Source organism: Panthera pardus, unplaced genomic scaffold (genome assembly GCF_024362965.1).
Source record: "Panthera pardus isolate Hobbes unplaced genomic scaffold, ASM2436296v1 HiC_scaffold_12, whole genome shotgun sequence".
Taxonomy (NCBI): Eukaryota; Metazoa; Chordata; class Mammalia; order Carnivora; family Felidae; genus Panthera; species Panthera pardus.
This window is the reverse complement of record NW_026526677.1, coordinates 52117612-52145489: the sequence shown is the minus strand read 5'-3', so window position 1 is coordinate 52145489 and position 27878 is coordinate 52117612. Positions and strand designations below refer to the sequence as shown.

Genomic DNA, 27878 nt, shown 5'->3' with positions numbered 1-27878 from the left:
ACACCTCAGTTCTGTGCATGTCCCCTTAAGCTTTGCACCGGCTGCACCCCAGTGATCTGCTCCCCTTCTGGTCCCCTCCCATGGGAACCTGACGCCCCACACAGGCTGCTCCACCTGCACTAAGAGCAAACAGGGAGCGTCATTGTGTCGGTTGAGGGTGGGCGCTGCCTGGAGACCACAAAAGCCAGCGCCTCCTCCCCTCTTGTGCCAGTGCTGGGCCAGAATTAGAACCAAACCCCACCATCACCCCACCCCTCACTGGTTTATTCTAAGCTGTTCTCACTGCTACCCAGGCTGCCCTCACACCAAAGTCAGACTCTTCCTCTGGGCAGCCCTTTTGCCTGTCAAGGTTCCCCCGAGAACAAATGCTGCCCCCACATCCTTGCCCGCTGAGGACGGTTGTTTGGAAGCTTTGGGTAGAAACCTGGGTGTTGGGCCCTGAGGTAGGAGGTGAAGGGTGCTCAGGCAGATGCAGGGGCGACCCCAGCCCTTTGGAGAGGAGATGCAAGAACTACGGTAGCGATGGTGTCCAGGTCACTGGTGCCACTGAGGCATAGTATAGTAACCGTGGGTGATGCCACCATGTTAGATGCCACCTCCACATCCCCTGACCCACCGGGGAAAGATGCTAGATCCCACGGCGGCCGCTCCCTCTGACCCTCCTTCCCCCACCCAGCATCTCCCTCTCCAACACCCGTACTGCTACCCTCGCCAGCACACACACACACACACACACACACACACACACACGGACGCACACACTCACACTCCCAAGAATTCTGCCGAACCAGGACGGTGGTGAAGGGGAGTGGGTGGGAAGGAAATCTCTAAGAGAAGACCGGAGAGGCTAGGGAGGGGGCGAGCCTGGAGGACTGTCCCTGTGGGTGAGGGGAGCGCAGAAGTCCTGAGCGTGGGAGGGGGGCGGAGAGTCACCTGGCGGGACCGAGGCGGACGAGCCTGGAGGGAGGCGAGCCTAGGCGGGGCGAGCAGAGGAGAAGCGGCGGGGCAGGGGCCAAGGTTGGGGGCGGGGACCAGGCGGGGCGGGAGCCTCCGCCCGAACCGCGGCGCGAGCAGGTGGAGCCGCAGCGGGAGCCCGCCGGGCCGAGCTCGGGGAGGCAGCGGCTGGGCCGGGGCCATGGAACTGCTAAAGCTGAACCGGAGCGCGCAGGGGTCCGGACCCGGGCCGGGGGCTTCCCTTTGCCGCCCCGGGGGGGCCCTCCTCAACAGCAGCGGTGCGGGCAACCTCAGCTGCGATCCCCCTCGCATCCGCGGAGCCGGGACACGAGGTGGGTGCCTCCCTAAGCCCCCTCCACCAGCTCCTTCTCGCTGCACCCCACACTGATAGAGATAGAGGCCCCCACTGCCTCCTCAAACGCCTACACCATCCCCTCATAGTACTCCCTCAGTCCCTAAACAGCTCCCCCGACACTTCTGCCCCCCCCCCACCCCCTCCACGGCTCATAAAAACTCCATCACAGCTTCACACCACCTGATCAGAGCCCCTTCACACCCTGGTCTCCTGGTCGTACCCAGAGCCACTGGTCATCCCCAAACACAGCCTCCTGCCCAACACAGAGCCCCCTCCTAGACACAGACGGCCAGGAAGCAAGGACCTCCTCTTGCCTATCCTTCCAGGTCTCTTCCTTTTAAATCCAGTTCACAGAGCCACAGCGGTGAAGGAAAGGAAGAAAAGAAGGCAAGACTGGGAAAAAGAAGAGGGCTGGTTGAGGGAGGGAGCACTATGGAAGGCTTGAATGGGAAGTTAGAGCTATATAATCTCCTGTGTCCTCTGCCCCACCCCTAGCCTTCCCAAAAGAGATCCTCAAACCGGAATTAGGCTGGACATTGGGGGCTGCACCCTAGAGATGCCAGTCTCCATTTCACTCCTCCTCAAATCCTCCTGCCTCCCAAAGGGGAACTCTAATCAAAGCTCTGTCCCCTCTCTTTTTCTGTCTCCAAGTCCCCTCCAAGCACCCTCTCCAACCTGCCTTTCCTTAGGTTTCCTCCTCCTAGAGCCTGGCTGCCCCCTTCATCTCCTATCTCTTGTGCCACCATCTCCCCCACCCCCACTGCTTCCACTCACTCAGTCCCCAAAATGACTTTCACTCCTCCCACGGGCCAACAGCCGCATTTTCTCCACAACCCAGCTCATGATATATGTTTTCCCTTCCTGCACCTTTTCTTTCCTTAAATGTCTTCTGGACACCTGCTGTTGTCGCTGAGCTAGGTGCTGGGGACACAGGGATGAAACAGACCCAGTCTGGACCCTCATCGGTCCATAGTCAAGTGCAGAAGGGAGACAAACCAGTTGGAAAATCACAGTCACTCTGAGAAGTCCCAGGAGAGGGTCTGAATTGTGGGCATCCAAAGGAGATGGGATCCAAGAACTTCATAGACAAAGGAACCCAGGAGCTGGGTCTTGAAGTTGGAGTTCAGTAGGCAGAAAAAGGAAGCAGGGGGGATTCTAAGAGAGGGAGCAGTGCTGAGCAGAAGGAAATTATTCCACGTTCAAGAAGGGAAAATGGCAATAAATTTTAATTTGAGTATTTATCCCACAAAATAATGTATATGCTTTCTCAGACCAGTTTTTACACACTCTCACTTAGATTGCTTCATTCTACAAATATTTATTGAACCAGAGAAAAAATGAACACAGTTCCTATTTCATGGAGTTCACAGTTTAGTGGGAGAGCCAGACAAGTAAGCAGGGAATTGCAGCACAAAGCGGGATGTGCCTTAGATTAAGGCTGTGGGAACACAGAAGAGGAGCTTTAGTCTAGCTTAGCCTTGGGGGTCAAAGTGGGCCTCCTGAGAAGGTAATTGAAGAAAAATTTAAAAAGACAAGAGAAAGCCAGACAAGTGAAGGGGCAGGAAAGGCAAGAAGCATTCTAAGCAGAGGAACAATATGTGTAAACACCCAAAGTTAAAATCCATGGTACTTTCGTTCAGTGTGTCAGTTTCTGAGTGCCTGAAACATACATCAAAAGAGAGGAAAAATGAATACTCAGGATGAGCACCAACCTAGAGGGTTTACAAAGAGCCTCACAGACCTGGCTAAGGAGTGTAGATTTTTATCCTGAGGATGATTGGAACTACTGAAAGACTCCGTAGTACAGCCAGGATTAGTTCTATAGTGTAGAAGATGGATTGGAGGACAAGACATGAAAGGGTGGGGGATGGGGTGGACACTTTAGAAGGCTATTCTGTTTCTCTGATAAAAGATGATATGGGCTTGGACTAAGGTTTTGGCAGTGGGGATGGAGAGAAGTGGATGGATTCGAGAGGCACTTCTGGAAGTGGAATCAACAGAACTTGGTAGGGATTCATTAGAAATGGAGAGGGAGGAAGAGGTCAAAGGATGACATCCAGGTGTCTGGCTTGGACAATTAGATGGATGTTGGTGCTATATCATGAGAAAGATAACAAAGGAACAGAAACAAATTTGAAAGAGAAGAACTATAAATTCACTTTGAAACCCACTGAGTTTAAGTGCTGTTGAGATACCTAGGTGGGGGTAGCCAGTAAGCTGTTGAATCTGGTGGTCAGGAACTTAGGGGAGGGGTGCAAGCTGGGAATACAGACTTAAAAGGTCTTTGCCTACAGAAGGTAATGGAAGCCACAGGAATAGCTAAAATCATACAAAGATGACAAGATGAAAAGAAAACAGGTCCCGGGGCAGGACCCTGAAAAAGACTGAGATTTAAAAGCCAGGCAAAAGATGGAGAGCCCATGATGAAACCATCAGAGGGACAAGGCAAGGGAAAGATTTCAAGCAGGGTAGGATAAGTGATGTCATATGGTGTTGATATAAGTCGAATAAGGACAGAACAGCATCTTTCAGATCCAGTAACAAAGAAGTCCTTAAGAGGAGTTGTGGGTATTAAGGTCTGACTACAGTTGGTTGAGGTTTGGGAGGGTGCATGAGGAGGTTATGAGAAGTGAACCAGGGTGTGTAGATGAAACTTTCCAGAAATTTGGGAGGGAGAGAGAAGCAAAGAAAAAATAGGATAGTGCCAGAAAGAGCATGGGACTGAGGAATGGTATGTGGTGGGGGTTGTCTTTGGGTATATGTGTGTGCAGTAGAGGCAAGAGTCTTTTTAAAATGTTGATGCAGCATGGGCCAAGACAGAGGAAAGGAAAGTCAAAGGCTCAGCAGAGAGCAGGGACAGTCCGCAGAGCAGGGGACCCTGAGAAAGCAGAACATGAAGTGATTCAGAGCACAGGTGCAAGAATTGGCCTTGCTTATCTGGATGTTGTTACCTACACAGAGTGGATGTTACCCAGGCAGTCAGAAGTTACCCACAAAGACTGTTTGCCACTCACTCAGATTCTACATGTTAGCCAGGCTCACTCCAGTGTTACCAGTAGAAATATGGATGTTACCCACATTATTCTTATATGTTACCCACATAGACCAGAGTGCTAATGTTCACTCAGATGCCACCACTGAAAACCAGGTATCACCCACAGTTACTTTAACAATGCCCATAGTCATTTAGATGTCACTCACCCATCAGACACACTTGCTTTCATTTTATCATCCACACATAGATATCACCCATGCTCACTTAACTAACTTTTTCCAGATATCACCCATAAAATCATGGTTGTTAGTCTCACACATTCAGATATTAACCACAAAGACTCAGATATCACGTGTGTTCACTCAGGCACTGAGTTATTTTACTCAGTCAGATTGATCTCTCACTTCACATCTCAACATGTTAACATCTCACATCAATGCTCACCTAAATATTGCCTACACATACTTGAATATTACTTTCTGCTTACTCAGCTACTACCATCATCATTTGGATATTCCCCCATTCAGTTCAGACCTCTGAATATAATCCACATTTTCTGAAGATGTTATCTACAAAACAAGATGTTATCCGCAGACATATTACCTCTGCACAGTCTAAATTTGCCCACTCTCAGTCAGGCATTATCTACAGACACGTAGTTAAACCCTTCTCAGACCTTGTCCACAAAAATATGTATTACTCTCACCCACCTAGGAATTTAGATATTATCTCAAAAACTAAATTATTATCCAATGTTCACTCTGATATTACCTGTACATCCTTCCATATTATTTCTGCTCCTTCAGTGAGTACCCATTGACATTTGGATATCACCATTTGCCCAGCTATCATCCACAATCAGTTGCATGCTGTCCATGATCACCACAGACACATCGGTATTGCTTTGATGTCTGTGTTCATGGGTGACCAGATCCAACATGCCAGTGGAAGGCAGGATTTGAGGCATCAGCAGCTTCGGTGTTGTTTCTTATAAAGTCCTGATTTTTGTGTTTGGCACATTATCTGGATTTTTGTGCTCATACTTCTCTGCCACCATCTGGAAAGAACAAATGCAGATCTTTTAGACCCCAGAAACAGAAATGAACTGTCACAGTCTTCTGAGTTCTCTGGCCCAGCAGGATGATGCCCAGAGGTAGTCAAGGCACTAGAATCTATAAGGTGCCACTCCCATTCTTCCACCCCTACCTTAAGTTCTTAGTTGCCGAAGCCACCATGATCACTCCTATTCCACCACACAAACACACATGGATGCATACACATAGGCAAAAACACACACACAAGTCTTCATTCTAATTGCTTTTTAGTGACTTTTGAAAAAACTAATAGGCTATTTTTACAGTAGTTTCAGGTTTACAGAAAAACTGAATGGAAAGCACAGGGAGATTCCCACCCCCCCCTCCATATACACACAGAGAGACACACACAGTTTCCCCTACTATTAATACCTTGCATTAATGCAACGCATTTGTTATAATTGATAGGCCAATATTGATACATTATTAACTAAATTCCATAGTTGACATCAGGGTTCCCTTCTCGGGTTGTATATTCTATGGGTTTTAAAAGATTTTTTTTAATGTTTGTTTATTTTTGAGAGAGAGAGAGAGAGAGAGAGAGAGAGAGAGAGAGAGAGAAAATGTGCAGGCGTGCACAAGCAGGAAAGGGGCAGAGAGAGATGGAGACAGAATCCCAAGCAGGCTCTGCGCTATCAGTACAAAGTCCCATGCAGGGCTAAAACCCATGAACCATGAGAGAATGACATGGGCTGAAGTTGGACACTCAACTGACTGAGCCTCCCAGGCTCCCCTCTATTCTATGGGTTTTAACAAATGTATAGTAACAGCTATCCACCATTAGAGTACTGTACAGAATAGTTTCACTGCCCTAAAAGCCCTGTGCTCTACCTTTTCATCCCTCCTACCCTCTCCCTGAGCCACTGGCTCTAAGAGTGCTTTTAATTAATCTTTTTCACATCTCCTAACTTTCAACAGCAAAGACTTGGAGAGATAGTAGTGGCTGGAAATAAGCTAATCGCTGGGAATGCCCAGAAAAATAGCAAAGTGTTGTATGATCGCTGGGCAATTTTACTGGAACTTTGTCCCTCTAGTTTTCAGGAGTCCCCATGCAGATTGGGAACTTGATAAGAGTGGGCATAATCTCATCTTTCTGCTCCACCAAGTTCCAAGACACACATGGGATACATCAGCTGGGTGAATGAATGAGAAATGTGCTTTTCATACTTCAGGGTGTGTACCAACTTGAGGTGTGGTTATTGATTCAAGAACTAGTTGAAGAGAGACATCCAGAGGAGGATCTGAAAAAGATGATAGAATGGAGAGATTAAGGAAAGTGGAGGGGTGGGGGCGGTAGACTGGAAGGAGACACAAAAAGTACAGGATAGAATACTAGCTCACACACACCTCAAATTTGCTACACATAAGCCTTCCTTGCAGAAAGGGAGACATGTCTCCAAAGAGACAGAGGCAGAGAGGAGGGCATGCTGGAGCTTTAGAGGCACAGAGGTGAAGCATGGATGGGGCAGGACAAAGCAGGTGCATTTGTGTGGAGAGTGAAAGAGATTCGTTCAAGATTCATTAGCCAGCATGTGTGAACACCTCCTATTTGCAGGACATTATGCTAAGTGCCAGGGATATGGAGAAGAATGATCTGGGCATTGCCCCTGTCCTCAAGAAGCTCATAGTCCAGTGGAGGAGATAGAGAATTAAACATAATAATACAGTGAGCAATGCCACACTGCAGTACAGAGAGGCAGAAAGAGGCACTGAGATTGAGATTTGATTGGGGAAGGAGGCAGCATGATGAATGACAGAGGGGTGAGGGAGCAGCAGGAGGCAAAGCATTTTGGAGATCTGGAGACTCAGCTGCTATTCTGATTCAACACCTGACTTGACTGTGTGATCTGAGAACTAATGTCACTGCTGGGTTCTGTTCAGGAATCTCTTGTAGATAGCATGTACTTGATGCCTACAGCTGTTTCTGAATAAGTTGGTTATCATTATAAGAACAGTTTAATTCAGAGCCTAAGACAAGAGTCAATGTATGGGGCTGCAGAAGGGGGAGCTGCAGCTCTGAGCCCTTCCCTCCCCACAACCTGCAAGGCTCTGGCCCTGCCTTCTCTCCCTTCAAGCTCTCATGTCTCTCACGCTGAGGCCATGGGCTTGGGTGACTGAGTCCAGCTTAATTCAATTCACTTTTGTTTGGCTCTGCTTGGTTGTGATATAGAGGCCCAAAGATGGATCCATCCCCTAATAGACAATGACACAAATGAATGGAGTCAGCCCTCTGTCTAGCCCAGCAACACTAGTGTCCTTCCTGTGAGCTCCCACAACACTTTGTATATCCCCCAGCTTTACTCCTTATCCCACTGTGTGGCAGTTGTCTATTTACGTACCCAAATTTCCCTCTGGACTGTGAACTCTCAGATGGCAGGGAATTTGTCATGTCCATCTCTTTGTCCTCAATGCCTAACACAGAGGGAGTCCTCTGTAAATGTTTGTTGAGTGAAAATGAATGTTAGGAGATAATTAAAATACAAGGTAGAAAATAAAAAGCATTCTGATAGATGTGTAAGGAACACTCATGGGTCAGAGGAAGGGGAGATTAACTCCAAATGAGGCATCCAGAAAGGCCTTACAGAAGAGGGGGCAGTTAATCTGAGTCTTGATGGGCAGTGGTGTATAGGAATTTACCAGATACAGAAAATCAATTTGTGATGGGGGGAGGGTATTAGTGGCAGTTGGTGAAAGAACATTCCAGGCTGAGAAATCAATGTTAGCAATGGAGGAAGTCATGAGGGTGCATGATGCCTTCAAGAAAGTGAGTCATCCAGTGGCTTAAGTGGGTGCATTGCAAGAGGAGGTGAGACAGGACAGTTCTCAGAGGATCTGGAAGACATGCTAAAGGGTTGCAGATAGTACAGGGAAGGTGAAGAGGGATTTTTTAGACAATAAGGACCTGACCTGACCTATGTTTCAAAAGGTAGTGGGTGATCAATAGTGTCAAATGCTACAGGGAGATCAAGTAGAATAGGCTGAGAAGAGACCTTTGGACTTGGCAGTTAAAGCTTAGTGATCTTGAGAAGTGTCCAAACAGTGATGGGGGGCAGAGAGGAGATGGATCGGGCACTGGACTGTAATCGACTGAGGAGTGAATGAGAAAATGCAAATAATCCTTTCAAGAAGCTTGGCTGTAAAGAGAAGGGAGAATTTGAAGCAAAGCTTGAGAAGAGACAGACCTTCTCAAGGAGAGGAGGAGTTAAGCCAATTTCCCTAAGCCTCAAGGGGTTAGAAACCTAAAGGATTCAAGTGAACCCATCCGCTGAGTGGGAGGAGGTATTCCTGGGATGCAGAGGGATCTAGCTGGGTAGGAGATGTGGGGAATAAGTGGGCTTGGAGGGTCTGGCTGAGTGGGAGCCAGACTCCTTGCTGCCACCCCTCTGTTTTCCTACCCAGAACTGGAGCTGGCCATCAGGATCACCCTTTATGCAGTGATCTTTCTGATGAGTGTTGGAGGAAATGTGCTCATCATCGTGGTCCTGGGACTGAGCCGCCGCCTGAGGACTGTCACCAACGCCTTCCTGCTCTCACTGGCAGTCAGCGACCTCCTGCTGGCTGTGGCTTGCATGCCCTTCACCCTCCTGCCCAATCTCATGGGCACATTCATCTTTGGCACAGTCGTCTGTAAGGCGGTTTCCTACCTCATGGGTAGGTGAGACAACCCCCTGCTCCCCTCCTTACCTAAAGTTCTTGCTGCACATAGGGGTCTTTCTCAGTAGGGCCTGAGCAAATCACTGGTTGAGTATGTAGTACAAGTTTCCTGAATGACCCCTTCCTCTTCCCTTGTTTAGGGGTGTCTGTAAGCGTGTCCACACTAAGCCTTGTGGCCATTGCCCTGGAGCGATACAGTGCCATCTGCCGACCACTGCAGGCACGAGTGTGGCAGACACGGTCCCACGCAGCTCGTGTGATCATAGCCACGTGGATGCTCTCTGGACTGCTCATGGTGCCCTATCCCGTGTACACCGCCGTACAGCCAGTAGGGTCCCGTGTGCTGCAGTGCGTGCATCGCTGGCCCAGTGCACATGTTCGCCAAACCTGGTGAGGGCGCCCATTCCTGGGAATTCCTCTCTCCATCTCCATCAGCTGCTTACTACCATTCCCCAGAATCTTCCTCCAGCTGCTCCAATACTCTGATTCCCTCTCCTCACCCACCACCCTGGGATTCCCATTTGGGGTCCCTCCCCAGTTCTCTAGCCCTTCCCAGCAGGACCCCCAAATCCTACTTCTACCTCAGGGGCCTGGTCACCAGCCCTAGAAAGGATCCCTTGCTCTTCTTCCATCTGTGATTACAGGTGGACAGATACCCGTGTGATTGATCTGCTCTGTCTCCAGGTCCGTACTGCTGCTCCTGCTCTTGTTCTTCGTCCCGGGTGTGGTTATGGCTGTGGCCTACGGGCTCATCTCCCGTGAGCTCTACTTAGGGCTTCGCTTTGACGAAGACAGTGACAATGAGAACCAGAGCCGAGTCAGAAGCCAAAGAGGGCTGCGGAGCGGGGCAGGGCCAGGTGGGTGATATCCAGCTTCCCCTCCCGGCCCCCACCCCTACCACCGGCCTTGGGAAGGGGTGGAGCCTAGAGTGGGTGGGGCAGAAAGGAGCCTGACACGCAGATGCTGGAAATCGGGGTCTGGTGGTTCTTGGGCTGGAGGTTGAGAGGACCCAGCCTGCTGCTTTGACAGCCTACCCTCTGTACTCAGGTTCTGCCCAACCCAATGGGCGTTGCCGGCCGGAGACCGGGCTGGCTGGAGAGGATGGCGATGGCTGTTACGTGCAGCTTCCGCGCTCTCGTCAGACCCTGGAGCTGTCCGCGCTGACGGCGCCCACACCTGGGCCAGGATGTGGCCCCCGGCCCTACCAGGCCAAGCTGTTGGCTAAGAAGCGTGTGGTGCGGATGCTACTGGTGATCGTTGTGCTTTTTTTCCTGTGTTGGTTGCCATTGTACAGTGCCAACACGTGGCGCGCCTTTGACAGCTCTGGTGCGCACCGCGCGCTTTCGGGAGCGCCCATCTCTTTCATCCACTTGCTGAGCTACGCCTCAGCCTGTGTCAACCCCCTGGTCTACTGCTTCATGCACCGTCGCTTTCGCCAGGCCTGCCTTGAGACATGTGCCCGCTGCTGCCCCAGGCCTCCACGAGCTCGCCCCAGGCCTCTTCCAGATGAGGACCCGCCCACCCCCTCCATCGCTTCACTGTCCAGGCTGAGCTACACCACCATCAGCACGCTGGGGCCTGGCTGAGGGGTAGAGAGGGAGTGGGGGCTGAGGCGGAACACACCAATTCCTACAAGTAGGGACCCATCCAGACACAAGAGAGACACAGACCCACTGACACAGGAGACTGACACCCAAAAAGCATGGACTAATCCCAACACACACACAAAAGTGGCTTACCTGACACAAAAGAAACAAACCAGATCCCCACACAGGAAATAAGGCACACTCTTGATATGGGACCAAGCCTGGCACATAGAAACAGGGCACTGACTTTAGACGCACACAGACACAGCATCCCTAGCAATGGACTATCCGTACATAGTGGAAATTCTGAGAGAGGCTGGCCTGCCTCTCATATACACATAGTAATGGCACTGATTCTTTAGGGCTCTGGAGCCTGGCACGGTACTGACTCCTGAGATGCTCCAAGCTGCCCGCCCCCCCGCCCCCAGTTTGACCTCACAGTGCCCTTCCCCATTTCAGCACTGAAAAATACCAACCAACCTAATCTCACACCTCCCTGACCAACAGGCTGTTTTGCACTGAAAAGTCCCTTCATTCCTTTCCAGTTAAATTCTATGGCCCTGACCCTCCTCCATCACCCAAACTCTTCAAGAAATAATAAATGACTTGGCTTCCTCCTGAACTTCCTTTCTGGACTTTTTTTTTGGGGGGGGGCGGGCAGGTGAGGAGGCATGGGATTTTGTAGAATTCTCCCTCTTGGGTCCTTCTTCCATGGTCTCTCCTGTGCATGACCCCCTGCCAAAATGCCCATGGTCTGAGGCTAAATGGGGATGTGGGTATTTTGTCTGGGTTGTCATCCTGGACCCACCTACACACTAGTGTCATACATAGTAGCTGGGGATGGGGGTGGCAGGCGGAATATCCATGACACATCATGATTCCTAAGCATTCTCCTAAAGTGGTGCCATTGCTAAGGTACTATATTAATAGGTAATTACTAAAATTTTATTGAAATGTAAGTGGAAGCACTGTATAATAAGACTCAGTTTATTCAATGTGTGTTTCAAATACCAGGACTCAGATCATAAGTGTACAAGTTAAAGAGTAGGAACTTTTTTTTTTTTTTTAATTTTTTTTTTCAACGTTTTTTATTTATTTTTGGGACAGAGAGAGACAGAGCATGAACGGGGGAGGGGCAGAGAGAGAGGGAGACACAGAATCGGAAACAGGCTCCAGGCTCCGAGCCATCAGCCCAGAGCCTGACGCGGGGCTCGAACTCACGGACCGCGAGATCGTGACCTGGCTGAAGTCGGACGCTTAACCGACTGCGCCACCCAGGCGCCCCTAGTAGGAACTTTTTTAATGCACTCTTCTCTGGTGTCAGAATCTGGCCAAGCTTCTGCCCCGTGGAAGCACCTTTACTGGCCAGCAACAAAGGTGGGGAGAATGCTGGATCTGAATAAGAGGAATCCCAGAGCCCAGGCTTCCTTTTGACTATGAGACTGATCCAGCCCCAGAGAGAGGCAGAGACAGCAACATCATCCCTTCACACACACAATGACAGGTAGGGAAGAACAGATGACCTCACCAGGGATATACATGGATAATGAGAAGTATGATAGAGTGAGAGGGTTTCTTGACACTTTGTCTTGTAACAGATGGGAAAATAGAGACCCAGAGCAGGAAAGAAAGCTGTTCAAGGTCATACAATAAATTAGAACAAGACAGAAATAATCCTATTGAAGTAGACACTAAGCTCAGATGGCAAACAAGCCATACCCATCATGAGGCAGACCCAAGTTTTGTGGGGCCTGGAGCTTATAAAACCGGGTGCCCTTTTTAAGAAAAAGAATACAAAATGACAGATACAAAATTGCCAGGACACTGACCAGGGCCACGGAAGGCGCCTATGCAGTGAGAAGCCCAGAGATTTAAGCCTCTGTTAACCTCACAGCCAGTAACACCTCTAACTCCACCCACTAACTAGGCTGGACAAAGGCCAGGTGAAGGACAATGAGAAAGGAGAGTGGTCTTTTGTTTACCAGTGCTGAGGCTGCTCCCATCCATCCTTTCTACAGGGCCCTGGGCTGCAAGAGGCAGGATGCAGGAAGAAAAGGAGGGAGAAGGCGTTCCAAGCTGTCAACTACAACAGTGCAGGTTAAAAATAGAATCCCAGCTGGTCTGACTTACTGGAGGCAAGATATTGGGCCTTTCTCTCTCATGCCAACTTTTTCAGGGGCGGAAGTAGGGTTGCCCACAGGCTTTGCAGCACTCTGAAGGAGACTGTTGATGAAGGCCCATCAGGAGCTGGGCCCTGGGCTCCGGATGACCACCAGATGGCAGTGGGAAGCTGGGTGGGGTCGGGCTCCAAGTCCAGTGTGAGCTGAAGTACCTGTGGCCCAGGGCTAGCCTAGAAGGTAGCACAAAAGCATGGCCTGAATAACACCATTTCGCACACAGTGCTGCCCTTTGGTCTACCAGATACTTACACAGCCATCACCTTACCCCCTCCCCCAAGCCCTGTCTAGTTACCAGATATGGAATCTCAGGGACCTCCCATCCATTTTCTGTCTCTTAAAATCTGTCAAACATTTCAGGTCCAAATTTAATATCGCTGCCTCCCAGAAGTCCTTCTTGGTCATCCTCACAAAGCTTGTCTGCTCCTGTAGTACTTACTGCTTTCTCTCTTCTATCATATTGACTTGTGTTCCTGCCTGATTTCCCATACTGGGCTGGGAACAGCATAATGTGGTGAGAAAATGACAGCCTGGGCTAGAAGGCGGGGTGACAGAGGGGGTGGGAAATGTGGAGCTTCTCAGTGCAGCGTGACAGTCATCTTACATATACCAATTCACTTCATTCTCTCCTACACAACATTTCTCTTTGTTTGACAGAAAAGGAAGGTGAAGCTGAGAAAGCTTAATGGACTTACATGAAGTCCTGAGGCAACACTGAGCTCAGGTGTCTGCTCCCAAAACCTTTTCTTTTTCCAGGCATGCTGCATTGTCTTTCAAGGCTTAAAGACCTGGGTTCCAGTAGACCTGGCCTGCCTTTTAAAAGTTGATTTTGTGCAAGTTCTTTCAGTGAGTCTCAGTCTCAGCTATAAAACAAAAATAATTACGTTAACTTCTGTGAAATGTGATTTATAATAAGAAATATACGTTGGGTCTTTACCCCCTCTCCAGGCACAGAGTTCCTAAAACCCTTGGAATTTCCTAAGTGATGAGAGCCCAAAAGGTGCTTTTTGACTTGTTGATGAACTGACTTTCCTAAAGCCTCTAGCTCACTTTAAGAACAGAGAGGGAGGCAAACCTTAAGAGACTCTTAACTACAGAGAACAAACTAAGGGTTGCTGGAGGAGGGGGATGGGTTAAATGGGTGATGGGCACTAAGGAGGGCACTTTTCAGGATGAGCCCTGGGTGTCATATGTAAGAGATGAATCACTGGGCTCTACTCCTGAAGCCAAGACTACACTGTATGTTAACTAATTTGAATAAAAATAAAAATAAAGAAAGAACACATTAAGAAATCTGCTGGCTCAAAAGAAGGAAGTGTTATCCTACAGGAACATTCCATCTGTTACTGGAAATATCTAATCTCCTTTGCTGACTGGTTTTATATATCAGTTGTATGGGTTTATACAGCTATTTATTTAGTTTTTAGGTTCATTTATTTTGAGAGAGACAGAGAGAGTGAGCGGGGGGAGGGGCAGAGAGAGAAGGAGACAGAGAATCCATGCTGTCAGCACAGAGCCTGATGCTGGGCTGGTACTCACGAACCGTGACTCATGACCTGAGCCGAAACCAAGAGTTGGATGCTTAATGGACTGAGCCACCCAGGTGCCCCCAGTTGTATGGGTTTAGTTTAATGTCCACCTTCTATGAATAAATAGACTCATTTCTGTGGGCTGTCAAAAAAAAAAAAAAAGGGGGGGGGGGGGGCTGGTTGCCAGAAGAACCAATCACATGATTAGAGTTAGACCTTTCAGCCCTGCCCCTGACCTCCAAGGAGGAGAGGAGGGCTGGAAATTCAGTTCAAGCACCAATGGTCTGAGATTTAATCACACCTGCCTACATAATGAGGCCGCCACAAAACCCAAAAGGACAGGGCTCGGAGAGCTTCTAGGTTGGTGAACATGTGGAGACTGGGGAGAAGTCCCACTTGGAGAAGGCATGGAGGCTCCGTGTCCTTTGCCCACAACTTGCCCTGTGCATCTCTTCCATCTGGCTGTTTCTGAGTTACATTTTTTTATAATAAACTGGTGATTTAGTAAGTAAAATGTCTCTCTTGAGTTCTGTGAATGCTCTAGCAAATTAATCAAATCAAGGAAGGGGTTTTGGAACCTCCAATCTATAGCCAGTTAGTGAGAAGCACAGGTAACTACGAGGACTTCCAACTGGCATCTAAAGTCAGGGGCAGTCTTGTATGACTTAGCGCTTAATCTGTGGGATCTGATGCTATCTCTAGGTACATAATGTCAGGATTGAGTTAAATTGTAGGTCATCCAGCTGGTGTCAGAACATTGCTTGGTGGTGTGGGGGGAAAAAACACATTGTAATCGATGTCTGAATCGTAATTCACACTGCCATTTTGAGAATTACATAAAGCAATGTTCAAAAGTTCTTATCATTGCATCAGGCACATAGCATAACAAGGGTTAGACTCAAGATTGCTTTAAGACCAGCATGCAGGAATAACAGTAGGAAACAAGGTCCTCTGCAGACAGAGACCACCCCTAACTGAAGGGAGCAGAACTCTGGGTCCAATAGGAAGCTTGGGGCCTGCTAAGAGATGGTATTAGAATGTAATGAAGTCAGAATTTGAATCCATATGTGCCTGACCCCAAAGCCCATGCTCTTTTCACTATGCATCCTGATTCTGATCTCAGTCATTCAGGGCTGGAAAGTTGGGAGCGATTTGGAACCACTCAGGCAGGATTCTTCTCAGGGCTCAAAGTAGAAAAACAAGTAAGTCTATTATTCTGCAGACCTGCATCCCTCGGTGAGCCCCACTTCTAGCATCACCATCCCCGGAGGAAAGCCCCTGAAGATTCACTTCCCCAAACAAGATGGGGACAACTGTCCTGAAAATCTCACCCCCTCAAACCTTCTAAGAAGGAAGGTTTCCTAGCTAAGTCTCAGATATGAGGTCAAATCAGAGAAGGGGAAGCATCAAAGTGAACATGCACAAGAAGGAGCCTAGGCCAAAAGCTGGCCCCTCCTATAGACAACTCAAGCCAGGGTCTTGGATGACTGTACACTCTGGTTAGTCAGGTCTCACTAGTGAGAAGCAAGGATGTTTTGTGGACAGACTTCATTCCTTGGAGTTATTTCTGGCAGAGGACAAGTGAGAGGAGAGGAAAGCAAGCATAAAGGTTGGGGAAGAAAGCAGGAGCCAGCTGGGATCAAATCTTTGTTGCTGGGATATAATGCCTAGAGGGGGGACCTCCTGGAAATGGTGGCCTTCATTGCAGATTCTAGCAATGTTCCTTTAGCTGTTTCTTATTCTCTGAGCCTTATTCAGTATCCCCAAACCTAAGAAGACACTTGGTCAGCAGATTCTTCTTCATCATGCACAAAGATCAGCACCTCCGCCTTGGTAGGGTGAGTCTTCTGGAAACAGAATCTAACCCAGCCATGTAGCCACATTTTGAGGGAAGAAAATAGCTTACTGATTAGGCCCAGTGAAGTACTACTTTGTCTTAATCAAACACTTTTGAGTCCCAGAACCCACCTAGGCATATAAGTAATAAGAGATAAGACATGGAAGGGATCTTGAGAAGTATACATTTGAACGATGAGGCTGGTTTGAGTGATAAGGCTGTCCAATTTCCCAGGGTGAAACAAGTAAGCTGTAAGCAACATGAGAAAGCCAGAAACATAAGATATTCCCAATCAGATACATGATCCCATCTATGTTTCAAGAAACAGGGCTACAACATTGTGTGTGGGCAGGGAGAGGCAGATGCAAAGCCCTCACCTGGAGATGGGCAGGGCCTTCCAGGTGGAACTCAGTTTGGGGGTGGGGGGATCCCTTTCCTCAAACCAGAAGTAACTCCCCAATGCTTCCAAATGCAGCAGTATTAGTCAGCCCTGAAGTAATGAACAGCTCTTCAGGGCATTTGAAGCAGCCCCCAGGCCACCTACATGTGTGGCTCTGTAGTTCAGCCCCGAAAAGGCAAGAGCAAAAGCGATGGGGTCGTTGAAGCAGAGAAGTCTGGCTTTAAGCCTGGAATGTTTAGTTCCTGCAGTCAGAGAGGTGGAGGACCCTGCACACATGTCAGGGACATGCCACACACACAAACTTGGAATGCTGGTACAGGTCAAACCAGAACTAGACAGCAATAGTGGAGATCTGGCCAGAGGAGACCAACAGGAAGCTACAGTATAGGGAGCTAATGGCAGTTTCCTGGTATGAAAACTGGTCTTACTGGAAGGATCTGGTACCCAGTCTACCTCAATGCCACTTACTAACTATGTAACCATTAGTTCTGACTGGTTACTTTCCCTTTCTGAACCTCAGTTTCCCTCATCTGACAGTATCCCTCATCCGGGGATAGTTCATGCCTTATTATGTAGTTGTGAGGGTCACAAGAGATGGAGAAGCTATCTCCCCTGGAAAACGTACAAGCCCAGGAAGATTGTTGGAAGCCCCAACATTAAAACAATTCTAGCACCCACCTCCATATGTAACCCAAAGTAAAAATAATGCTTAGTCATAACATCATATAATAAAGTCCAACAAACTTCTGCCTTCCCCATGATGAGTACCTCAGAGACTTTCATTTGAAATGTCAAACATTTACTTATAATTGTTTAGTAGTCATATGGGTACAAAACATAGAGAGTCAACTAGTTCTACAACACTAAGGCAAATAGCAGTCCCCAGCCCCCTGTCTTGCTCCTCTCCCATATTCCTTCCCCAGAAGGAATCACTTTCAAATCTTTTATCATTTTTTTTAGTATTTATCCCTGTATCTTTTTTTTTTTTTTTTTGAGAGAAAGAGAGCAGGAGTGTGAATAAGCATGCAAGCAGGGTAGGAGCAGAGAGAGAGAATCTTAAGCAGGCTCTAGGCCCAGCACGGAGCTCCATGCAGGGCTCGATCCCATGACCATGAGATCATGACCTGAACCAAAATCAAGAGTCGGACACTTAACCGACTGAGCCACCCAGGCGCCCCTATCCCCATATCTTTTCATAACATGCTAACATTATTTCTCGGTTCTTCTGTTTGGCAGTATTATGTATTGACTATCCACCATGGAATATGAGGAGTTAATTCTCATGTCTACCACCAGCCCACCAGAAACACATACTCCTATACTCCCCTTTCTACCCAATAAAATTGTCACATAACTTTTGTTATCGTGATGACTAGCCTCCAAACTGATCTACGATGATGCTCACCTCCTTGTATTCATGTCTTTATGTAGTCCTGTCCCACATAAAGTAGGGTTAACTTGTATAACCAACATAATATCAAAATGTTTAATAAAGGCAGGACCCACACCTGCACTTGCATTACTTAGCCCCACTCCCTGCACCATAATCCCAGCCCTGTTGGGTCCTATCTTTATCTCACCTTCTGATGTTTTTTTTTTTTTCATCATGGATTTTTTTTTGCATTAATTTGTATTTTCCTCAATATGACACTTAAAAATTCCTTATCTTAATTGCTAAATTTTCTGGTACCTCTTTAAATTTTGCACCTAAGGCACCTCACTTACTTTACCTTAGTCCCAGCCATAACATAGTCTAATTGCTTCTTGAGAAAGGATGCATGGAAGGTAAATTTTTGAAAACTTGTCTATATATCCCTAATTCTAGCCTCACAGTGGTTTCATAATTTAACCAGGTATATAATTATAGGTTGGGATTTTTTTTTTTTTAACCAATATTTTGAAGGTGGTGTTCTATGAAGTTCAAAGTTCAGCTTTGCACAGTGGCTGTCAATTTTGGAATTTTGTTGGCTATACATGTCAGTCCTATTCACAGTAGGACAGGATTTAATTTAAAAGTGGAGGACTAACAGCTGATGGGCAATTTTGAGCAGTGGATGGAGCTTGTCAACTTGGAGCTTTATTGTAGAGTGACCTGGTTGGGCTGTTGGAGAACTCCAGATGCTGGGATCTTTAAGTCTTTCCTCTTAGGCTGGTCAGATCACCTAGAGAAAACTTTTCCTATTTTATGAACAGAAAATAAAGTCCTGGGTCCCATCACCTGGGGAGCCAGTGGAGGAAGACTGCAGGGTGGAGTGGGGTGGCTACCAGGCCTTTAATGTGCTCATGTGTACTTAAGTGTCCAGTATTTGTGGTCTCCCTGGCTTCAACTATGCCTGAAAGACTTTCAGTTTTATCTTCTCCAGACAGATCTCCTGCTTCTGCCTAGTTAGAAGAGCAGTACCTTCTTCTCAACAGCTTTCAATCAATCTTCTTTTATTTTCCCTCTACCCCATTTCCAGAGATACCTTGAACATCAAATCCTAAGCCTTTTGAGGGATCTATCATTTAGTTGTGGAGTTCTTGGCTTACCCTGTACAGTTATAGGCTCTATTAAATCATTAGACACCTGTCCATCTATTTTTTAGTTCCCAAAATGTTGTCATTTCTCTTTTTCTCACCATCTCTGAGGATTTATGACTTTAAAAATCCCTTGAAAAAAAATAAATAACTAAAATAAAAATCCCTTTAAAGTCAGTTTGGGGATCAGGGCAATGCTCAGCATGGCACCAGAGGGTAACAGAGCATAGGATATGGGGATGCATTCTACATCTTGGCCTAGGAGGATGAGGAAATCCTATTTCCTAGCTTCCTCTCAGTTTCACTCATATTGCAAATAATGCATTAGTTGAAAAAATCCGTTTACTGTGGTTTTGGTGGGGTTTAAAAGGGGAGCAAAATTGTATGCCTATATTCAAAGTGTAATCTTTATTGGGAGGTACCCTAGGCCTCTTTTCTATGGAAGTGTCCAACTTGGATGGTCAGCTTCTGGAGGTAAATTTTGGTCTCCAAAGAAGCAAACACTGCTGGTGCTTACAAAGGTACAATTTCATTATCAGCATAGTGTTTTCCTCAAATATTAACTTTAATTGTAACAGTTATAATTTACCAGTTAGTAAAGCAATTATAAAATAAGTTATTTCATCCAGACGGCTCCCATGGATGGGTACTGGGTCCTGCTGGCCTGGTCTCTGGTAAGTCCTCGCAAGGGCAAGGCCTGAAGGAGAGACCGCCCCAAGCCAGTTCAGCAGGAGCCGCAGAGTTACGAGGCGTCCTCAGGGGAGGTGGTTCGGTGCCAGGCTCTGCCATACATCTTCGGGTTCCCGCTGGTACGGTCACCTCTCTTAGGGCAGCCCCAGGGATAAAGCATCCGCGCCTTTTTCGGCTGCGGTCGCCCCGCCCTAACCTCGCCCCGCCCCCTGGGCTCGCGCCCACCGGCGCGCGAGAGCTTTCAACTTACAACGCCCGGTGGGGAGAACCCGAACCGCGCGCGGGAAACGGCTGAAGCCGGGAACGGTTGAAATGAGAGGGAGAGAAGCTGAAGCACGGAGCGATCGCTGGCTGAAATAGGCTTTTGGGAGACAGGGAAGCGGCAGAGAGGGGAGGAGGGTGAGCGCAAGGGAGGCTCTGTAGGAATGGGAAGCCCAGGAGGGGAATCGGAGAGGAAGGAGGGGCGGTTTGATTGGGTGATCCATAGGAAAGGCGGATCGATGGGCCTGGAGCAGAGGAAAGCCAGAGAATGGGAAGTTCTCCTGAGGGGGTAAAAGAGGATTTTGGAGGAGAGCCTCTGTGCTCACTCCAGCAGGGAGGGTCGATCACCGGGGACAGGAAAACAAGTGTTCCAGTGGAGTCCAGAAGTAGCTGCCTTGGTAAGCCTTAATTCTAATATGTTTTGATGACTGGCAGACCTCACTCAGCAGGACTTGGAAGACACTGCTGAAACTATTACAGAGTTAGGTTGTAATTGTTTTGAGCTGGCAAAGTGCAGATAACTGTAATAATCCTACCTCCCAATCACATAATGTGTAATTAACCCTTTCAAAGTGCTTTCCCATCTTCTAATCCAGTCCCTGCGACAGCCTTGGTAAGATCATGAGATGGTTGCCTTGCCCTCTTTTTACAGGCAAACAAGTTAAACTCAGGTGAAATGATTTGCCCAGAGTCATAGATCAAGTAAATGACTGAGTAGAAACAATAGGTTGGTTGAGATTTTAGTGAAGCCGGTATCAGGCAGTCTGAAATAAAGATAATTATAGCAGGAGGCGACTCTGCGACAAGAGGTAACACAGAGGTGATGACTTGATGAGCCCACAAAATAAAGTCTCCAGACTCAAAAAAATCATTACCTTCTCATTGATAAAGCCCAGGAGGCAGATACCCCTACCCTGGGCCTGAGGTCTCCAGGTCCCTCTATAGCATCTCTGAGACCCCTCTATCAGGCATCAATTTAGAAATTGGGAGGCTTACTCTGTCTGGGCCGCCATAATAGAATACCATAGACTGGGTGGCTTATAAACAACAGAAATTTCTTACAGTTCTGGAGGCTGGGAAGTCCAAGACCAAGGTGCTAGCAGGTTCCATGTCTGGTGAGAGATTGCTTCCTCGATGGCTATCTTTTTCTATAACACCACATGGTGGAAACGGCAAGGGAGCTTCCTTTTGGCTTCTTTTCTAAGGGTACTAATCCTATTCATGAGGGCTCTGCCCAAAGGACCTAATAACCCCCAAAGACCCCACTTCCTAATACCATCACTTTGGGGGGTTAATTTCAGCATATGAATTTTGGGTGGACACAAACATTCCGACCATAGCAGAGCTATAAAGGACTCACTGGTTAGTGGTATCAAATATGCACAAGCAAAACGGCCATTCCTTTGTTTTCAGGGGTGAGGCAGTGCTACAGCCTTCTATCTGTGTCTTAAACTGGCTTGCCTGCCCTCCCTATTGTTCTACAATGTGCTTGACCTTTCTTCTGATTGGTACGCAGGATCTGTATAACTTAGGTGTTCCTTTAATCTTTTGATGATGAACACAAGAGAGGATTCAGGGACTTTGGGATGGTGGGTAGGAGCCAGGTACAGGAAGGTCTAGAGAAAGCTTTCCAGGCGGATGGAATAGAGGATGGAGTCTATAGGGCAGGAATGACCTTGGTGAGTTGAGGAAACAGAGGCCCCAAAAGGCTGGAGCACAATAACTAGGGCAGAAAGTGGCATAAAATGAAGTCAGGGAATACAGCTGGGATCAAACTACAGTTGGGGGGAAGACAGCTTGGAGTCTAGGGTATTAAATCTGAGCTAGGGTGGGCTCCTGGAAGAGATAGGAATGTCCCTGTCAAAGCCCCAGCTGAATACTGCAGAACAGCAGAGGTGGTGAAACAAGAAAACCCAGGCCAACCTGGCTGAAACCATCTAAATGAAGATGATGTCGGGTGAACAGAAGGAAACATAAAGACCACTAGAGTCCAACACAAGAGTGTCAGTGACCTGAAGAACCTTATTAAGAACACACCAACCTCTCAAACCTAGACAAAGAAGGGTGTCTGAGAGGATATTTAAACCACAAACCCAATTCAAAGCTGCAGACTGTTTTAAGAGACTTCTCTCAGGAGGACTCGGGGGGGCATCCACCTCTGAGGCTGGAGATGCACTTCCCCACTGTTATCTATAGAAAAATGGAAAATCTTTTACATTGTCAATGGAGTACATGGAAGTTTACTATTCACTAGCTCAGGGATTGTCCTCTAAAAATTTATAGCTTGACTACATAGAGTTTTAACTGATTGTCTGATGGTAGGTAGGGTTGCAATGGAGCATAATGAACTGAAGGGTAAAAAAAAATGCTGGAATATACCATCACCTAGTAGAATCCAGAGTCCTAACGAGCTTCTATATAATTCTAGTCTTAACTGTTACACTTGAGAGAAAATGATATAAACCCCGTACATATTTTTAAATGTTTGTTACCCCTTCTGTCCAAGGTTTCTGTACTGTTGCTACCTTATACCAAGTCACTATCATCTCTCACCTGGATTATTAAAGTAACTAACTACTTAATCTTTCTGCTTCAATGCTTGCATCCTTACAGGCCTTCCTCAAACAGCAGTCTGAGTGTGGATCTTCTAAACACTAAATCAGGACTTCTTTTTCCCAATAATGGTGGGCTATGTTATTTGGATCGACCCTATAGCTGAAAACAACCTGAAACAGGAAAACTGAACAAAATATAAGAAGTATTTTTTTAAGATCAATGAAGAGATGACAAAACAATAAGGAATTGTCATGCCAAAAAGTGAAGGGAAGACTTAAGAATGGGTAAGAAGGCATGGGAGCCACTTTTGCCCTGAAGGCACTCTCATATTCCCCAAATTAGACCACTTTGACAGCATCATGAGTCTCAGGGTACGAAAATCAGAGGCACAGACTGGCCAAGTAGGGAGTCTATTAATAGACTGTGGTGAGCAGGCTCTAAGGTATCTCCCACCCCACTCCCAAGTGTAAGGGAAGGGACTTCCGACTTTAATCTTACCAAGAGAATATGGCAAAGTGATAGAATGTCATTCCCATGACTGTTATGTTATAAAAGTGTCAGTCTTGTTAGTTACTTGGTCTTGTTAGTAGACACGTGGCAGAGAATTTAGGGCAGCCTCTAGCAAGAATGCCACAGATTAAGAAAACCCACTGAATCCCAACAAATACAAAGGGAATCAACACCTAGAGTCATCATAATCAAACTAGAATACCAAAGAAAAAAAGAAAAGCTTAAAAGCTGCTAGAGAAAAGGATAAATTATGTTTAAGAAACATGCTTAGTACATGGGAGACACCTATTATATATTTGTTAAATGAATAATCACACATTACTTGGAAGCTCTTATGCTTTACTAGCTCTGTGACTTATGTCACTTGACCGCTTTGAAACTCAGTCTCCTGATCTTGAAAATGTAGATAATAAAACCTACTTTATAAGGATGATTATGAGAATTATATTCCTGGTGTAATTAGGTGCTTCTGTTCTGCACAGGCTCTCTCCCAAATTTGTGTTTCTGGTCTATTCTATGCAAATTTATTCTCTAGGTCTCCAGTTCCAAACATCTATCTTGAAATACTTCTATACCTAAAACATATTTCCTTCCTTCCCTTTTGAAGGGCTGGAGGCTTCAGAAAAACAACTCCTATTGCAATAACATCTGTTCAGCTGGGGGAGGGGAGCGGGGGGAAGGTGAGTGAACAAACATTTAGCTTAGGATGTGCCTGATAATTCCCCTACCTAAATAATACTCAGTAGAATTTTCCCAAACTCTGTCATGATAAGGGTTCCCTGAGGCAGTTGTTAGTAATACAGTTTTGGGGTCTGTTCCTGTGAACAGCAGGACTCCTTAGGTTTAGGGTAGAACCGGGAATCTGACTTTTTAACAAGCACCCAGGTGATTCTCACCTTCGTAGAAGAGTAGGACTATAGCTAGGAGGTGAGGCTTAAATAACTGGCCAAGCTACTGATTAATCTGAGTGAATAAATATTTCCTGCTGTAGGAAAGGGGAGAATAAAGTACAAATAAGAGGCTGGACCTGTGAAGGTATGGATGTAACATGGCTCATGTCTGGACAGGCTCACTAACTGAGAGACATAAATGTGCATAAAATATTTTAAGGCAAGAGGCTAGGCTACCATCGGATGGCCAATAGCATACAAAATAGGAGTTCTGATGGTCGGGGACCTGGGAAAGCTTTGTAAAGGAAGTACACTCTAAACTAGACTACTGTCTAGACTTCCAGAATTTTTTCAGGTGAATTATAAATAGGAAATGGAATTCTAGGAAAGAAAAATAGTTTTAAGCAAAGGAATAAAGGTATAAAATGCCCAAGTTGGTTCTAGTGAAAGCAAGAAAACTGAGCTGTTCCTTTCCTAAGTACAGGGGAAATGCCTGGACAGGAAGGTGAAAAAGGGCCAGGTGGAAATGAACGAACAATTTGAAAACATAGTGCAGAAGATCTTACAAGGTTAGGGTTGAAAGGATGGGTGGGCAGAGGGAGCAGAAACCTGAAAACCCTACCATGAGACTAGGAGCCTCTGAGTCAGAGAAAACCCAAGATGAGGACCTCTGCCTCAGGACCCTGATCCTCACACCTTGAGAGAGGGCTTTCTGACCCCATAACTGACTGGCAAATCCCGAAACTTAAGCCCCCAAATGCCGAAACTCACTAATCTACCCCAGTAGTGAGTAGAGACCCTGTGATCCCCTCCTGGGATTTTAAATATGTCCCTGCCTACTCCAGTCCCTCCCCACCTATCCTGCACCTTTCATGTGTTCAAAAGTCCTGGAATACTTTTTGTCAACAGCAATTTCCTCTGCCCAGAATGTTTTTCCCTACTTTATTTGACTAACTTACTCATTTGTCAGGTCTCTGTTTATATACTTCTCATTCAGAGAAGCCTTTCCTACTCACTTGGTCTAAATGGTCCTCCACTCCTCTGTAGATGCCCTTTGAATTTTTCTTCATAGCTCACACAAATACTTAAGATGACATTCTTATTTGTGTTTGTGGCTCTCTTCGGTCACACAGTAAGCTCTGTGGCTGTGTCTGCTTTCCTCCCCATTCTCTGCTCAGTACCTAGCCCAGGGCAATTTCTCACCATATTTATTTTAAAGAGACAGGGAAAGGGACTCTAAGCTTCTCCAAGATCCTCTGAATTCTCAAGACCCTAATGCCTTTCCTGCCTCCTTTTCCAGAGCTTGTGCCTGGGTTCGAATCCTGATGTCAGTATTTACCGACTGGGACACACTGGACAAGTGGTCTACACTACACTGCTTAAATCTCAGTTTCCTTTTCCTGTCAAATTGAGAGGACAGTTCCTACCTCACAGGGTTGTGAGGAGGATTTATAAGAGCATCTAACAGTAAAACATCTAACAGTATCTAGAAAATAGTGGCTGATAAAAGTTAGCTGCCATTATTACTGTTGCTAATAACGAATCACCTCTAAGATTCAAGCCATTGGGCTTTTTTCCACAAGAAAGTTCTCCTTTTATTAATATACCTAAAGAGGTCTTATAAATTGATAAGAAAATGCAAAAAAAAAAAAGTGGATTCCAGAATTGTAAAATCACAGAAAAAAATGTTGAACATTTTAAATATATATATTATCAGAGTAGAGAGGAGGAGAGAAAGGGGCACAGTCTGAGTCTCAGGTACTCCCACATCTTAAAGTTCTTCCCTCTAGGGGCGCCTGGGTGGCTCAGTCGGTTAAGCGGCCGACTTCGGCTCAGGTCATGATCTCGCGGTCCGTGAGTTCGAGCCCCGCGTCGGGCTCTGTGCTGACAGCTCAGAGCCTGGAGCCTGTTTCGGATTCTGTGTCTCCCTCTCTTTGACTCTCCCCCATTCATGCTCTGTCTCTCTCTGTCTCAAAAATAAATAAACGTTAAAAAAAAAAAAAAGTTCTTCCCTCTAGTGTTGGGGAAGAAGGAAAAGCAAACAGGCAAGTGCTGCCTTCCTTGATGGAGTGATGCTTTTGTGTTCCCTTCTCTGCAGGAGGTTTCTGCTTCTCTGGCTGAAGCAGCTTGCCACGATGCCCTCTGAGTGCTGGCTCTTACAGAGCACACGTGTGGTTCTTGAGAGGTCACATATTTCTCTACCTCTTATGCCCATTAAACCACTCCCCCTTTCCCCCGCCACAAGAAATTCATGTCTGGGACTCACCAGTGATGTCTCATGCATGCAATCCATGAATTCCTGTGTGGCGTTTGCCATGTTCATCCATTCCACGCCTTGGAGTACTCCACTCTCCTAGAACACTGCTGTCACTGCTGCTAGGGTTTCACTAGCCAGGAGCCATGACATTTTCCTCCAAATGTAGGGGACACCCTACTCCTGACTCCACGCCACACAGATCCAAGATAAATGGGGTGGTACTGTTCTCCTGTGGGGATTCTGCAACAGCCTCCTCCAAGAAGATTTAGCTGCTAAAGAATCTAAAAGTACTCCCCCGGAAGTGGCCTCGGAGCATGACCAGGGGTGAGTATTGGCCTTCCGATCCTCCATGTCATTCCATTTTTCCCTCTTGTCTGTCTTCAACTTATTCCCTTCAGTAAGAGTCAGCATCCCCTGGAAAGTTGTTAGAAATGAAGACTCTCAGGCCCATCCCCAGACCTTCTAAATCAGAACCTGCATGTTAACAAAACCCCCAGGTAATTACTCTACACACTCAAGTTTGAGAAATACTGAAACATAGGATTCAATTTTTGAATTCTTCCTCTCTAGTTATTCAGATCCAAGTTCATTTTTAGCCCAAGTTGCTGAATTTCCCCCCTTTTTGCATATGCTGGTTATTGTACAGGAATTCCTTGGCTGCTTGAGCCCATGCAGTCTCTGCTATGGTAGTCCTGCAGGGATTCCACGTAAGCAGCCTGACATCTGCTCTTTACAGGTACCCTAGTGATTTAAAAAATAACCCATCCCAGTATGATAGGTTATCGTATACAGGTAAACGGTAGATTTTGAAGGAATGTTGAAATCATCGGCACCTGTAACTCCGTAAGCCCCTCTTCATCACATATGTTTTAAGATACTTGGAGATATTATGGAGGGAAAAATGATGGTAATGCGCCTATTGCATTAGTAAATGCACCCATTCACTGTGGTTAGAAATAAATAGCATAGCTTACACTGAAATTGTGTACGCGCATGGTCCTTGAAGCTAATTTTTTCCTCAACCTATAACTTGTATCAGAGATTGGTTTGAGGACATTACTGCTCTCAGCAGAGAGACTGACAGGGGCTCTAGCTGTAGCTGGTGTCTGCCTGCCACTCCCAAGGTGCAGTGTTTCTGGAATTCACCCAAAGGTTCCTTGGCATGCCTCCTAGGATATAAGTCTCAGAAAATACAAGGAACTGCCTTGTGAGTGACTTTTTAGAATTTGTTGCATCTTTGGTATGGTTTGATTTCTCCATGGTTTTGACCAGTTGGATGAGCCAGCATTGTTGTTGGGTTTTTTCCTCCTCTGGTAAAGCTAGCTCTAGAACTTCCCGTCTGAGGAATCTCATGGAATATTCAAAATAAGAAGACCCCCCAAAGAGATGTGAAACCATGCTATTATTTTCCTGTTTGGCTCCTGTGTCCTTTGTGGTTGACAAGTTTCTTAAAGCCTGCAGGGTGTTTTTCCAGCTTGGATATGCTTGGATGGAAATTTCTGAAGTCCTGCAGAACCTTTTTAGGGCAATAGTGGTTGGCTTATTAGAGGTTGGGAAAGAGGCTGTCTGTCCTCTTTGGAGTAAACTTGTATAGCCATTATGTTTAAAAAAAAAAA

The 27878-nt window shown here is 46.6% G+C and overlaps 1 protein-coding gene and 1 long non-coding RNA gene across 4 annotated transcripts; one reads left to right on the top strand and one right to left on the bottom strand.

The window, feature by feature from the left end:
- The first annotated feature begins 1051 nt into the window (after window positions 1-1051).
- CCKBR (cholecystokinin B receptor) lies at window positions 1052-11260 on the top strand. 2 transcript variants are annotated; one of them, XM_019456111.2, is made up of 5 exons: window positions 1052-1286; window positions 8798-9049; window positions 9193-9442; window positions 9737-9909; window positions 10100-11260. In XM_019456111.2, exons 1-5 carry the CDS (start codon window positions 1136-1138, stop codon window positions 10636-10638), a joined length of 1365 nt encoding a protein of 454 aa, XP_019311656.2. In that variant the 5' UTR covers window positions 1052-1135; the 3' UTR covers window positions 10639-11260. The 2 variants fall into 2 exon arrangements, with proteins under 2 accessions (XP_019311656.2, XP_019311657.2); XM_019456112.2 differs by lacking the exon at window positions 1052-1286 and adding an exon at window positions 5355-8162.
- Window positions 2513-26434, bottom strand: LOC109271066 (uncharacterized). 2 transcript variants are annotated; one of them, XR_002081807.2, is made up of 4 exons: window positions 26272-26434; window positions 13511-13678; window positions 12769-12988; window positions 2513-5361 (listed from the first exon to the last, which is right to left on the bottom strand). It is a non-coding gene; the product is annotated as an uncharacterized LOC109271066 (long non-coding RNA). The 2 variants fall into 2 exon arrangements; XR_002081806.2 differs by lacking the exon at window positions 26272-26434 and adding an exon at window positions 19688-19962.
- Between the last annotated feature and the right edge of the window lie 1444 nt (window positions 26435-27878).